Below are 14,518 nucleotides of genomic sequence, written 5' to 3'. Positions count from 1 at the left end.
ACAAGCAAGAAAACTCCAAGACCTACATGTGTGCTTGTGGTATGTTGTAAATGGCTGTTTAGTGTAGTCAAACTAAAATACAATGGCCATATTTGATGCCCATAAAAACCAAACGAGTATTTGGCATAATTTATTCTGAGGTGATTTCAATAGGTCTATAAGCACTAAACAACAACTATCAATTTTTAAAACATCTCATAATACAACTACTTTAAACAACCAAGTTTAAAATGACCTCCTATTATCATGAAAAAAGTCATACACTTTTTAGAAGCTATAAGTAAAATCTTTTGACAAAAGAAGAGATATGTCTATCTACACCCTTTGGCTTCACTTCTGCTGGAATGTTGAACACAGTCTAATATTGAAGTCTATCTAAGTTTACATTTAATTCTAAAATTGAATTGGGTAAAGAGTTACTCACTGTTGGTACACCAGGTTTCTTATTCCTAATGATTAGGGTTTCCGTAGCTTCGGATTGTCCGCAACTATTGATAGCTCGACAAGTATATGGTCCTTCCGAATCTCTCGACACTCGGTTTATACTGTACATGATAGAAACAATTGTATATAAACTATTCAACTAGTGCGCAATAAACCATATAAAACTGACATATATGTCTTTGAACATGAACATGATTGAAAGCCTGGTCCAGCTTCGAGTGCCAGATAAGAAACATACAGATATGCACCATATTTCATGTGAATCTTTAATGTAACTATACATGAATGGTATACTAACGTTAAGCTCGCTTGTCTGCTGACAACACTGTTCGGGTTGCCATTCCTGAACCAGATGAATTGAGGTGTTGGGCTGCCATCAGCTTCACATGTCCATAGAACACTGCTGCCTGTCTGATAGCCTAGAGAGTGGGTATCTCCCACGCTGATCCTCACATGCGAGGGCTTAACACAACCAAACCTTACCTCAGTCGCGTCTGTGTCAGATTCACCGCGGCCATTGTTAGCGGTACACCTGTACACGCCTTGGTCACTCGTGACCAGCTTTGCTATCCTGGTAATGAGAAAGATGCTTAATAAATTGCTTTGTAATATATACTCCAACAGCTAATAATAAAAATATTCAGGTTTTAGTAAACAACCTCTAAAAATCTTTATGTAATCATTAGATGAAAGCAAAATTCTATGAATTTAAGTGAAATTAATTCTACCAAAAATATAGGTCAAGCAATCCAAGTGAGAAAGCAATTTAGTTTCATGATTTTGTACATACTGTTGATATCTAAATTTATGTTTTTAAAACATTTTCAATGTTTGATTCTGCTGTTTGATAAGTTGCATACAGTTATCTCACAGTTTTGACATCGCTGATTTCCATTACTTGAACTGCTTTAATGAGTACTTTACTTTAATGAAACCATCTTTTTAGACCAACATTATTATTGTCAAGTCAGAATAGACAGAGTTTATACAGATATGAACTAACCTCTCACTGCATATTGTCTAGGGGGAAACCTCTACATGCTGAGTGAAATAGTTTCACATGCATAGAAAACAAATATTGAAAAGTTACTCGCCTAAGAATCCTGCCTTGGGCTCTACCATATGGTATATTGTCCTTGGTCCAGGAAACGGAAGTGGCCACAGGATAGCCAGGGAGCACAATAACGCACTCTAGGTAAAGTTCTCCTCCCTCAAGGTAAACAGGAGGTCGACCTGTTGGTTCTCGAACTTGTATTTGAACTTCAGGTGGAGCTGAAAGCATAAAATATAAATGCAAGAAGGTTTATAACAGTTTTTATTATTTAAGCTTAGGAAACGCTGCCGTATTATAAATATATTTTGTAATTTTAGTCTAGCTAAAATCTCGACAAGTTTTATAAGACAAAATTTCATAGCAGTTTTTTGTCAGACCTAATTCACAGCAATAATCGGACAGCTTGCAACATACTATTGAGTAGCTAGGACTAGCTACAGGCCTGTACTAGATAATAAAGTGTGATAAAGAAATAGTGTTCAGAAGAAATGCATACATCTTTGAAACTGCCATTGATTGAGGAAAGCATATAATGAACCAATAAGTGAACTAGAGACGTGATACATTACCCTCAATTTGACCAAATGTGAGGCATCCATCTTTGTAACCTCGTGTGCTCGTACCACAGCAGATGTACTCATCCGCATCAACTGCTTTGACTGGGCTAATGCTACAAACATGAACAGCGTTTGAGGTAAACTGGTATAGAGAACATCGAACTTGTTCAAAAAACATATGTATCTGGCTCCCTTACACATTAAGAGAAGTTCAAACTATCGCAAATGCACTAGGCAGTGAGAACACCATTTATTTCCAATTATCTAACACTGTTTACAGGCATCTTGCTACTTTCAGCTAATGTAACAGAATCATTTGGTTTTTAATTATGCAAAGTGAGTCACTGCTTGTACATAACAATTATCTATCAGTTCTCCAACAAATTCATGTAATAGCGATGAAAGCTTAATGCATTTTTCTTTTACATGTTAACAAGATTATAACAACTATTTTGCATTTAATACAATTATCGGAACGCTACATACATGAAGTTATCTACAGGAGTTGTGCGCTCAACAAATCGCTCACTGAATACTCAACGTTAAGGTTGTAAGTGCATTAGTTATACTATATTGGCTTGTACTTACACCAATTTTTCTCCAAATTCACCCTCAGTATAGGACTGTGAAGGCAGAGGTTTGCCGGAGGCTCTCTTCCATTCAATGCGATCGGCCCCAAGAGGCAATGAACAGTACAAAGTGTCTGAAGACTTTATAGGTATGGGTATCGTGGCTACGAGAATTAACAAAATGTTTCAAAGCTTAGAAAAATACTAATCCACAACGATAATATGTTAAAACAAGAAGATCTAAACATTATAGTACATTTATGCAAATTATGCAATAGTAAAAACGTTTAAGAGTCCTTGGTTTATTTAAACATATTGGCCTGTACTAAATAAACAATTACCATACCATTAACAATACGCAGAGTAGCAGACTTTGTAGAGGACCTCTGCTGATATCTATCCATCACCTGACATGAATAACGGCCAGCATGGTCAAAGTTCATGGAAGCTATTCTACAAGGAATAGGTAATAAATATTTACAGTAGCTCCATTGCTAGATGATAAAAATAACTAAACTAAAGAGGTAACAGAAGAAAATATGAGGACCATAATCCTGACACTACAGCAATCAACATTACCCCTGACACTATAACCAACATTAACCCTGACACTATAACCAACATTAACCCTGACACTATAACCAACATTACCTCTGACACTATAACCAACATTAACCCTGACACTGCAACCAACATTAACCCTGACACTGCAACCAACATTAACCCTGACACTGCAACCAACATTAACCCTGACACTATAACCAACATTAACCCTGACATTATAACCAACATTAACCCTGACACTATAACCAACACTAACCCTGACACTATAACCAACATTAACCCTGACACTATAACCAACATTAACCCTGACACTGCAATCAGCATTAACCCTGACACTATAACTAACATTAACCCTGACACTATAACCAACATTAACCCTGACACTATAACCAACATTAACCCTGACACTATAACCAACACTAACCCTGACACTATAACCAACATTAACCCTGACACTATAACCAACATTAACCCTGACACTGCAATCAGCATTAACCCTGACACTATAACTAACATTAACCCTGATACTATAACCAACATTAACCCTGACACTATAACCAACACTAACCCTGACACTATAACCAACATTAACCCTGACACTATAACCAACATTAACCCTGACACTATAACCAACATTAACCCTGACACTATAACCAACATTAACCCTGACACTATAACCAACATTAACCCTGACACTATAACCAACATTAACCCTGACACTATAACCAACATTAACCCTGACACTATAACCAATATTAACCCTGACACTATAACCAACATTAACCCTGACACTATAACCAACATTAACCCTGACACTATAACCAACATTAACCCTGACACTATAACCAACATTAACCCTGACACTATAACCAACATTAACCCTGACACTATAACCAACATTAACCCTGACACTGCAATCAGCATTAACCCTGACACTATAACCAACATTAACCCTGACACTATAACCAACATTAACCCTGACACTGCAATCAGCATTAACCCTGACACTATAACCAACATTACCCCTGACACTATAACCAACATTAACCCTGACACTATAACCAACATTAACCCTGACACTACAACAACCAGGTATGAGAAGACGAAACATTGTCTAATGCTTTTGGGACGAGTGCTTCTGTTTGTTGATTTGGAGAATGACAGGTCACATATGAGGTGTAGTAACATGTAAAGCAAGAGCCCATTCACTAACACAAGCTAAAGCTGTATTCTTGCTGACAAGAACACCACTACCACAGTCATTAGCTCATACATTTCAAGATATGAGTTAAATCAAATAGGGTCAACAGCCTCTGCAAATCTGCCAGGCAAATCTCCCCTAACATTATTTTCTATAGTTACTTTTACACTGCGTATAATTCACTCCACAAGAAACTATCTATGATTTATGTTTGCCTCCTGTTTGTTTTGATGTGCTTACGGATCAGAAACCTTGGTCTATTCAAGAACAAGACTAGAAGTAATGTCAGGCTGCTTTTTAGCCATACAAAAATATCCCCTCAAGTTTACCTATATACTTGTAATAATATTCAACTGCTCAATTGCTACCACTATCAGAAATTATTTGCTGATAGTTACATGAGCTTTTAGGTAGCTACAACTTTATTTTCCCTCTTTATTATGGCTACTTACTCTTAATCAATGAAACTTAATAATAATTATCAAACAGACCCTCAGAAAATAGCCCAACATCAACATAATAGAGCCCTAACACTAGAAGAACAAAGCATCACCTTTAACAAACATAACTTTTACGAGACATAAAAATATAGTTATAGTAGTACAACAGTGTCTGTAAAATCATAAAATATCCACAAATTCCAACAGTGCAGAGTTCACCATAACAGTTTTGAATCATGAATGCAATTTTTGGAATGCTATGAAAACTATGTAAAAGATTCCTAATAAGTGTATTAACTCTTGGTGACTGCCAAAACTTGACACATTCTTTTACTGCCAGCAATAAAAATAGACCTATAGCTATAGACCTACATGTATATACCTTTGTTTTATATCATAAACTAGCAATGCAATGACCCACCTATACATGTAACTTTTTGGTTAAAATAGACTTTTTAGTCTATAGAGAGTCACAGAATACAACTTCATAAAGAACCATGTACATTATTTTGTCGTCTCTGATCTGTGCCTGCACGTAATAAGTTACCATATAGCAGTGTAGTACCTTTAGCTTTTGCAAGCCACACACCTCTATAGATTGGTAATTCAGCTAAAATCACCTTGTTTGAGATCTACTCACAAAACAAGTGGCTAAAAAAGCTGGAGATGCGATTGAAGCGATTTGATGAACATTAATTTTCTTTTAACTAATTTACTGGGCAGCGTTTGCACTCCAACCAACCTTAATATTGATGACTTTTCGGGTAAGACTGTTGTTTCAATCTTGCCAAAAGTGTTTACGAAGCTCCATGTGTATGTGAATGGTGCATTTTGAGCTTGAGAGACAACCCGACACTGGACGGAAGCAGGATTGTACTGCACAACAGCACCTCCACCTATTATTTGTATCTCTGGGGGCTCTACAATATCAGATAAGTAAATTTATATGCTATATACTGTTGAATTTAAGAAAGATAACTGTTCACAAAAATTAACTCCACTTATTTTGAAAGAGTAAACATATTGATCAGATCTTGAAAAATGCAACTTGGATCCCAATAAGCGAAAAGCAAAGACTGCATGCGGCTTAAAGCAGCCAATAGCAACACTCGCTCTGCTTACGCCTGCAACAATTGTGCATTCAGAAAAAGTAAAGCATATTTTAAATAGCACAAGGTTAGACATCTATTATAAGGATATGCGTTCAAATTGTTATACAATCATGACATAAAACGCTTGTCAAATTAAGTGCTTTGTTAGTAGTGTGAAAATCTGTGTAAACTGTTCTAAGGAGCCTGAAAAAGCCAGCAGCAGAGAAAACTATTCACGATGCTTTTTTACTACCATATGAAGTACATAGAACAATTGATTCACTGATTGCTCATCTTCTAACTTCTGAAAGACATTTTAATTCCGTCAGCTTTAATTTGGAAACTAATCAAATATGATTACTTTACCCTATAAACAACAAACCAATGCTTAGCGCCGTTCTTAAATAATAGAAGAAACAACAAAATGAATGCGACTTCGTGCCAACTGATAGAGAACATAGACAGGTAGTGGATGGTGTGGATTAGATCGAAACACTGCAAACAAGATTAGAGAGGTCCATCATTTTTTCGAGGCAAGTACCTCTGAAGGTAAAAAGAATTATAAAGAATGATTGTAAACTATGTGAAGAGACAATGCTATTATGATGAGACCTGCAATGACATCAAAGCGCACAGTTTCAATACTGATTAAACTCTGATTGACTGAATTGAGAGCTCTACACTCGTAGGTTCCGGAGTCAGCCACTGTTAGTTGAGGGAGAGTATGGGTGAGACTCGCTTCTTCATTGCCCTTTCTACAACAGACCAGAGTCATCATCAGTGCGCTCAATGGTCGTACATCAGACAAACGGAGTAAACATAAAATAGATACAGACAGATAAAAAAGCAATGAAAGAGAGCCCACAACTTACAATTTGAGCTAAAAACCATATGTTTAAAAATGGACTAGAAAGGTTTATTGTAAGTATTTTATAAAATAAACTATGCTAAACATACCCTGAACTATGCTAAACATACCCTGAACTATGCTAAACATACCCTGAACTATGCTAAACATACCCTGAACTATGCTAAACATACCCTGAACTATGCTAAACATACCCTGAACTATGCTAAACATACCCTGAACTATGCAAAACATACCCTGAACTATGCTAAACATACCCTGAACTATGCTAAACATACCCTGAACTATGCTAAACATACCCTGAACTATGCTAAACATACCCTGAACTATGCTAAACATACCCTGAACTATGCTAAACATACCCTGAACTATGCTAAACATACCCTGAACTATGCTAAACATACCCTGAACTATGCTAAACATACCCTGAACTATGCTAAACATACCCTGAACTATGCTAAACATACCCTGAACTATGCTAAACATACCCTGAACTATGCAAAACATACCCTGAACTATGCTAAACATACCCTGAACTATGCTAAACATACCCTGAACTATGCTAAACATACCCTGAACTATGCTAAACATACCCTGAACTATGCTAAACATACCCTGAACTATGCTAAACATACCCTGAACTATGCTAAACATACCCTGAACGCGCATAGAAATGTATATATTACGATGAAGAGCATTTAGACAACTATCGGCACTTCTAAACGATGAGAACCATAATATTAAACTGAAAACTTAGGAATTGAACACAGCGACCTGAATAAATGAAATTAGCCATTAACAGACATGTAGCTGATGAGCCATTTGGTTCACCTTGCTACAGAGCTAAATGTAATTCGTATGTTAAAGAGAAACAAAGATAATCACGTAGATTTATTGATGTTTTATGGCAAATTTTGTTAGGTATGCATCTGCAAAGCATTTTGCAAAACTGAAAGTAGCATTAAATGCTCAGGCACAGCAAAAAAATTATAAAAGCCCACCCGTCTGCTATAGCAGTTCTCGTGGTGGCGAGTCTTAAATTTGGTGCGGCATCACGTTTCCTCCAATAAACTTCAGTAATATCTGGACGACCTGTGACATTACAAGAGAGTATAGCTCTCTCCCCAACCTTAAACCGGTTGTTATTCTCATCCTTCTTGCCATCTATCCATACGCCAACCGTTATCTGTGGAGGACCTGCAAAGTGCAATTATACAGGGTAAATTTGATGCATTGATGATTCACAATAATATACAGTAGATGCTCTAACAATATAAATCTCCTTTTACATAAATTCTATTAAACATAAAGAATTTATGTAAAATTTTTGCATGAAATTACGCAACAAAAATTAATATAATGTAAAGTGTCAAGTTGGTGAAAGTTCTCAAATTCAATTTGTGTAACAAATTTCCCTTAGTTAGCCTTAAAAGTGTTGTTTTTTCTCCTGCCATACTTGTGAAAGAGACCAATGTATAGGGATATCCAGGGCATCTATTATACCTACATGTAGGTATAAATATTTATTTTAGCTATGTACAAAATTTTTACTTTTTCTTTGCAGCATAAACTTTGCTGCATAGAAAAAGCGATTTAAATTAACATTGAAGGTGTGTGCACCCTTAATATAAAACTTAATATAAAACTACAGTAATTATGGGCCCTTAAACATGTGTGATTGAATGAGACTGATAAGAAAAACGACAAAAAGCTGTCCATACAAACCATACCGTTACTGTACAGTCATCAAATTAAGAAGTTATGTTTAATTTTTTTATTTCAAGGGCCACACGGGTGAGTTGGGATAATTTTCTAACAGATTAAGCTATTCACACGTATTTTACACTTTGTGTAATATAAAATCTCCGCAACATAAACGTTTTCAGAAGGGATTATTTACGTTGTAGGGGCATCTACTGTACAAATAATTAAACCTACCTAAATCTATTAAATCTAAATCAATAATGTTACGTCTGGTTCTGAAGGAACGTATAAGTTGATTTTATGTTCTCCATTTTTTGCAAACCAATATTTGCATTTTGTTCTAAATTTTGCTTACATTGCTAGCATGAAAACCGTTCACATAATTAAATATACATATTTTGAAAGAGAAAACATATTGATAAGATCTTAAAAAATGCAACATGGAGCCCAATCAACAAAAATTGAAGATTGCATGTGGCTTGATTGCAGCTAAAATTGCTTGCAGTCCATTTCACAACAACCAATTGGGACTATGCTCTCCATATAACTCTTTACATGACTTCCCAGGTAATTCAAAACTACTTATTCACACGACGAAGTCTGATTGCTACCTGACTAAGATTTAATTTTTCTTAAAGCAATTTACTTACAGACAACAAAAACGTTTAAAAAGGTGCTGGTGCGAGTGTGCCCTGTTGTTCCATCACACGAATAAATGCCTTCGTCACTCGCTCTCACGTCTGGTACTGTGAGCTGATCTCCATCACTTCCAATTATGATTCTTGGATTGGTAATATCCTGGTTGTTAAATTTCCAGGACACACTCGTCATCTTTCCACCTGAAAGTGGCCAATTACAGAATGCGATAAATAAGTGCAGTTTGTAATAGAATAATGATAACAGTTCTTCGCTTAACAGAGCTATTTATTAACATATTTTATTAAATTAAACAATATTGTTTTGTGAGTGGTAAATCCATCAACAAATCTGATGGTTCAATATTGAAGTTGCCTGCTCAATACAGAAGACAATGCTCTATACACTGTTGAGTCATACAGATTATATTTTTAGTGACCCAATTTGTGTCATTGTGTTATTCTCCATTTATTTTCCCACATAAGCAAACACTTTACTTATAGGACATCAATTGTGAATAGTAAAGAGGAGCTTTGCTAGATCAGATAAGCCAACAGGTATAAGTGAGGTGCAAATCAGAGAATTCTCATCACTTTTGCAAAGCCAACACTCTTAGTAATGTGCCTGTATCATAGTTTCGTTTTACTACAGATATGAAGACTGATGAGAAGGTACATACCACCTCGAGAGTAGCAGGACAGTTTAACTGTACTGTCACATATTACAGTCACATTCTCCGGAATCGGTGGCACTACAAAGTATATCAAAATCAATTATTAGAATTTCGTTAAAAAACTTTGGCTCAAATGAAATCATAAATAAAAAGTTGTTCAAATAAAATGTTATCCATGCATTTAATTTTAAAAGACTAACAACAGTAAAGGGGCAACAATGAAAACAAATTATAACAAACCGGACAAGGACAACGATAGTTAGAGAGTGAGATAGAAGTTTGAGAGTAAAACTACCAGACTAGCAATTATTAGCAATAATTCATGCTTACCTCAAATATGTGATGGTTGATATCACTAGGATGTTCAACAGTTAGACAGTTAGAAAGGATTGATAAAATGAAAGAAGACATCAGAAAGGAAAGAGATGTCAACAAAAGACTGAAAATAATTTGAAAACGACATAAAACTTATTAATGGTCTTAGTCAGGTTTTTAATTGCTAAAATGTGTTGATAAACCATTCAAAATATATGAATGATAGCGGTATGAATAAAACCTAATGCATGCAGTAAAAGTTGAACACCAATTGCATGGTCTCAAATATGCTGGCGATTGTAGAAAGTCTCTAAATGTTCAACCCACACATACAGCGAAAGCGGTGAGTGGCCAAAGCAATATCAGATGAAGCAGGCGAGGCTCGAACGTGAATAGCAAAGCATAGTGCAGAGCTGTAAATGCGAACTAAAGCGTTAGCGAGAGTCCACCTACCGTTCTAAATATATACTTACTCGCTGTCATAATAAAAACACATTGAAATGAAAATGATTTTGGCAAACAATTAAACATTTCTACCTAGATGAGAATATACATGTATGCGAGTATTTTGTTTTTAAGATGAAAAACTTGAACTTCTGAAACTGAGACTTCTTATAACAACAAATCAAAGCATAAAGTATGATGTTATGAAACGAGGTATGAACAAAATGCTACAGAAAAGATGTATTAGAAGAAAAAACAATTGAAGGCTTAAAGAATGGTTCCCATAAAAGCTGCAAGCACCTGTGACACACTTACTAGACTGTCACGAAGAAGTGGAACTTAGACTACTAGTCGCGCCGGTGGGTGCTGGCGGTGATGAAAAGCATTGAGTACGTGTTCAGCTTTTCACAAGCGAGCAGCAGATAAAGTCTTTCCAAAATGTGTGGATGATGGTTGGCACAAGATATTGAAACCAGTCTTATCAACCTTATTATACCTTCTGTTGCACACAACCATTTTTAAATGATCTTTTGACTTTACATAGCAGTTTAGCCATGACATCACTAATGAGGCAGCTTAATAGGAACAGAAACTACCGGGTTTGAAGACGCGATGTTTTGCTGTGGGAGATTGCTGCTAGAGTCTCATAGCCAAATGGCAAACACGCTAGAGTTTTAAAAAACTGCTTAACCATTGTCACACAAAAAAGCTAGAATTTGAGGCTGTAGCAAAAATACTAATGAGGCAAAGCATAATATCAAAAATATCACATGACTTAAAGATCTTATTGGGCCATGTACGGGTAAAACTATCTGTTAACATCATGTTTTTAAGCAGTATTTCAAGTCTTTCAGAGAAGATTCAAATTAAGGTAATCCTATATCTGTCTTGGCAATTATTTAGCTTTTCTCAATAGGATAATTAAGACACTCAGCTATAGGTTTTTACACAATCGGTCAATGTGTAAAGTTTGAATGCTGTCAATTCTTTTGTCAGCTGCCCTAAAATAATTCTTTATACATGTGATTAAAAGTAGTGCAGACTGCAGTTGATGTTCAAGCCAAGGCCAAACATTCATGTAAATTTACGCGGTTACACGGAGACTGCGTGAGTTGATCTGAAATTAGGTGATTCTGCATAAGACATATTAACAGCATGGTGTTAACAGCATGGTGTTAACAGCATGGTGTTAACAGCATGGTGTTAACATGTTGATCTGAGATTAGGTAATTCTGCATAAGACATATTAACAGCATGGTGTTAACATGTTGATCTGAAATTAGGTGATTCTGCATAAGACATATTAACAGCATGGTGTTAACATGTTGATCTGAAATTAGGTGATTCTGCATAAGACATATTAACAGCATGGTGTTAACATGTTGATCTGAAATTAGGTGATTCTGCATAAGACATATTAACAGACATATTAACAGCATGGTGTTAACATGTTGTTTCATGTGACCATCACCCAACAGGACCTTTAATAAATAAGCATAATTTTCCGTGTAAACTCTATGCCTAACTTCTAAAATATTTTTCTGGCGGATGAAGACATGAATAATTTTCATATATTTTTGTTTTATGTTTATTTTAAATTTAAACTAAACTAATATATCTTGTATTGCTAGTAGAGTTTGTCTCATGGCTCATACCTATCACAGACACTGTTGTGGAGTCCTGTAAATCTATGTTGCCATCTCGGTATCGACAAATAAATTTTCTAGCATCTTCAGGCTGTGCACGCATTATATTAAGTTGCCGACTGCTGCCTGATACAAGGATGCTCTAAAAATAAACAAGTAGAATAGCTGCAAAAGTTCTGACAAAATACTTCCAAGAAACCAGACATACTAAACAAGTTTTAGAAAGCTGGCTCGCAATCTCATAAACTAGTTGGTGAAAACTATCAATGGTTTGTTTCATTTTACAAAAATATGACAAGCCAGTGCTACATGTATGTAAACAGAGAATCTCTTCAGGTAATCTCTCTAATCAGGAAATTCTGACACCATCATAAATACCAATTAGTGCAAAACTAAATGTACATTCATCCCAAGGTTGAAAGTTCCTTTCCATCCATCTGATTAATTGCATCTCTTCACTAATTAGCAGCATTTAGCCTCCCGAATAGCACTTAAAAGCTATTGCCAGTTTTACTACTTTCGTCTTTCCTTCAAGTCAAAGTCTTAACAGGAAATAAATGCAGAGAAACTTACATGTGTGTTTGGGAAGTTCATGTGCATGCTCATATCAAGTGTGCAATTAATAAGTAGCGTTAAATACCCTGATGTGAGAAGGAAGAGGTTGACCATCTTCTCTCTGCCAATTTAGGTTTCTCGAGTTACCTCCAGTCACAGTACAAGTGATTAACGTAGATTCTCCAGCATTCACATTTGAGTATTTAGGTGTTACACTCACGGATACCGGTTCTAAACAGTAACGAAAAATAACAAGAAATGACTCTTGCTGGACCTCATAATATTCTACAACCAACCATCAACAAATCTGCAATGAACTGTCTCAAGATTGTCTCAAAGCTTAGAAAATTGTAAAAGATACTCGCAATGTACACGTCAAATAATGCATTACGGTTTACAGAGCGCAACTGTATATTCCACTATACTGTGCAAAATATCCCGATAGCTTTATTAATATGTTAACGGCGCATTAGCTATACTTTTCGCTAACATAAAGCTGACAAAAATATTCTTACTTTGTTTAACTGCTAGTACCACCTTTCTTAACAAGTTACTGACACTCTATCAATGCACTGGAAGTATTCTTAGGTGACCATAAGCCAGCATCGCTATAACACAGGTTATAAAGAAAACCATATTTTATAGTTTCAATGATGAATTAGGCAGCTTGGCACAAAAATATAAAAAGCCTAGAAAAAGATTTTAAAATAGTGCTTAACAAAACAGATAAAGTAATTTCAATACATGCGCTACATAAACTTGATGCTAAACTATATTCCGTGCAGTATTCTACATAGTATATGCTGTATAGCATATGCTGCATGGTATATGCTGCATGGTATATGCTATATAGTATATGCTATATAGTATATGCTGCATGGTATATGCTATATAGTATATGCTGCATAGTATATGCTATATAGTATATGCTATATATAATGTTTATTCTTAACTATAAAAAACACCACTTTTCATTATTCATACATGCGTTAAAAAACTTGTTCAAAACAGAAACTAAAACCAGACTTTCCTAATAAAAATAACAGTGATTAGCTTTATCATTACAGACAGTCATAGGTTTGAGAAAATGAATAAAAGAGTGATGTATAGTAGTACAGATGTCTATGTCAGCTGCATGATAAAGTAACCTTTCATGCTATTAACTCTATGACTAGTGGAATATTGGTGTTTTTTTAGCCTATCAGCAATTCTGCCACAAATGAGAGTCTTAGCATGCGCTCAACTATATATAATAAACAGTTTTGTATTTTCAAGGAAAGTACGTTTTAAGTTTCCTGAAGCTTAATTCAATCAGGAAAAAACATTTTCTTTTAGTTTTTCTACATTTGTCTAGAACTGAGCTATTAGAACATTAATGAGTGTTACCAAGCATTGGTGAGCTCGATGAACTATGCTAGCTGTGCCCAACCTACTGCCCGTTGGCCACCTCCGGCCCATGAAGCTGCCTTATGTGGTCCGCTCTTATACAGTTCATTGAAACGACAAATTATAGTTATAATAACTGTTCAAATGAAAACAAGGTAACGTACTGTCGCCACAGAGGCTCCCTCTCTTTAATATTATTCAGAAGCCAGACACAAATGTTTTGATCCCTTTTTACCGCTTTGGCTAATGGGCCCTCTTACGTTCATCCACTGTGCTGTTATTCACTAAGCACCTCTGAGGCAGATGCCTCTGGGTAAGATGAGTTGAAATTTAAGTAAACATTAAAAGCTTTTTTAGTTATTCATATGACG

At 35.6% G+C, this 14,518-nt stretch overlaps 3 protein-coding genes across 6 annotated transcripts in view; 1 reads left to right on the top strand and 2 right to left on the bottom strand.

Moving 5' to 3' along the window:
* The window catches only part of LOC137403961 (hemicentin-2-like), a 58,594-nt gene extending 49,412 nt beyond the window's left edge, over window positions 1-9,182 (bottom strand). For all 4 annotated transcript variants that reach the window (XM_068090098.1, XM_068090099.1, XM_068090100.1 and 1 more), the window contains exons 1-10: window positions 9,143-9,182; window positions 7,790-7,985; window positions 6,533-6,675; window positions 5,572-5,749; window positions 2,971-3,077; window positions 2,644-2,788; window positions 2,068-2,168; window positions 1,539-1,716; window positions 743-1,015; window positions 425-545 (exon numbers count right to left, since the gene is read on the bottom strand). In XM_068090098.1, the coding sequence (XP_067946199.1) occupies window positions 425-545; window positions 743-1,015; window positions 1,539-1,716; window positions 2,068-2,168; window positions 2,644-2,788; window positions 2,971-3,067 (915 nt within the window). In that variant the 5' untranslated portion in view covers window positions 3,068-3,077; window positions 5,572-5,749; window positions 6,533-6,675; window positions 7,790-7,985; window positions 9,143-9,182. The remainder of the gene's footprint in view (window positions 1-424; window positions 546-742; window positions 1,016-1,538; window positions 1,717-2,067; window positions 2,169-2,643; window positions 2,789-2,970; window positions 3,078-5,571; window positions 5,750-6,532; window positions 6,676-7,789; window positions 7,986-9,142) is intronic.
* LOC137405080 (circumsporozoite protein-like) lies at window positions 3,066-4,380 on the top strand. Its single transcript, XM_068091305.1, has 2 exons — window positions 3,066-3,090; window positions 3,191-4,380. The coding sequence occupies exons 1-2, from the start codon at window positions 3,066-3,068 to the stop codon at window positions 4,378-4,380; spliced, it is 1,215 nt and encodes a 404-aa protein (XP_067947406.1).
* LOC137405079 (basement membrane-specific heparan sulfate proteoglycan core protein-like) overlaps window positions 4,482-14,518 on the bottom strand; it is a 38,896-nt gene continuing 28,859 nt past the window's right edge. The window contains exons 17-23 of the mRNA XM_068091304.1: window positions 12,847-12,992; window positions 12,216-12,348; window positions 9,143-9,331; window positions 7,790-7,985; window positions 6,533-6,675; window positions 5,572-5,749; window positions 4,482-4,557 (exon numbers count right to left, since the gene is read on the bottom strand). Of these exons, the coding sequence (XP_067947405.1) occupies window positions 4,482-4,557; window positions 5,572-5,749; window positions 6,533-6,675; window positions 7,790-7,985; window positions 9,143-9,331; window positions 12,216-12,348; window positions 12,847-12,992 (1,061 nt within the window). The remainder of the gene's footprint in view (window positions 4,558-5,571; window positions 5,750-6,532; window positions 6,676-7,789; window positions 7,986-9,142; window positions 9,332-12,215; window positions 12,349-12,846; window positions 12,993-14,518) is intronic.

The sequence above is a fragment of the Watersipora subatra genome, chromosome 9 (genome assembly GCF_963576615.1).
Source record: "Watersipora subatra chromosome 9, tzWatSuba1.1, whole genome shotgun sequence".
NCBI lineage: Eukaryota > Metazoa > Bryozoa > Gymnolaemata > Cheilostomatida > Watersiporidae > Watersipora > Watersipora subatra.
This window is presented reverse-complemented; position numbering and strand designations above follow the sequence as displayed.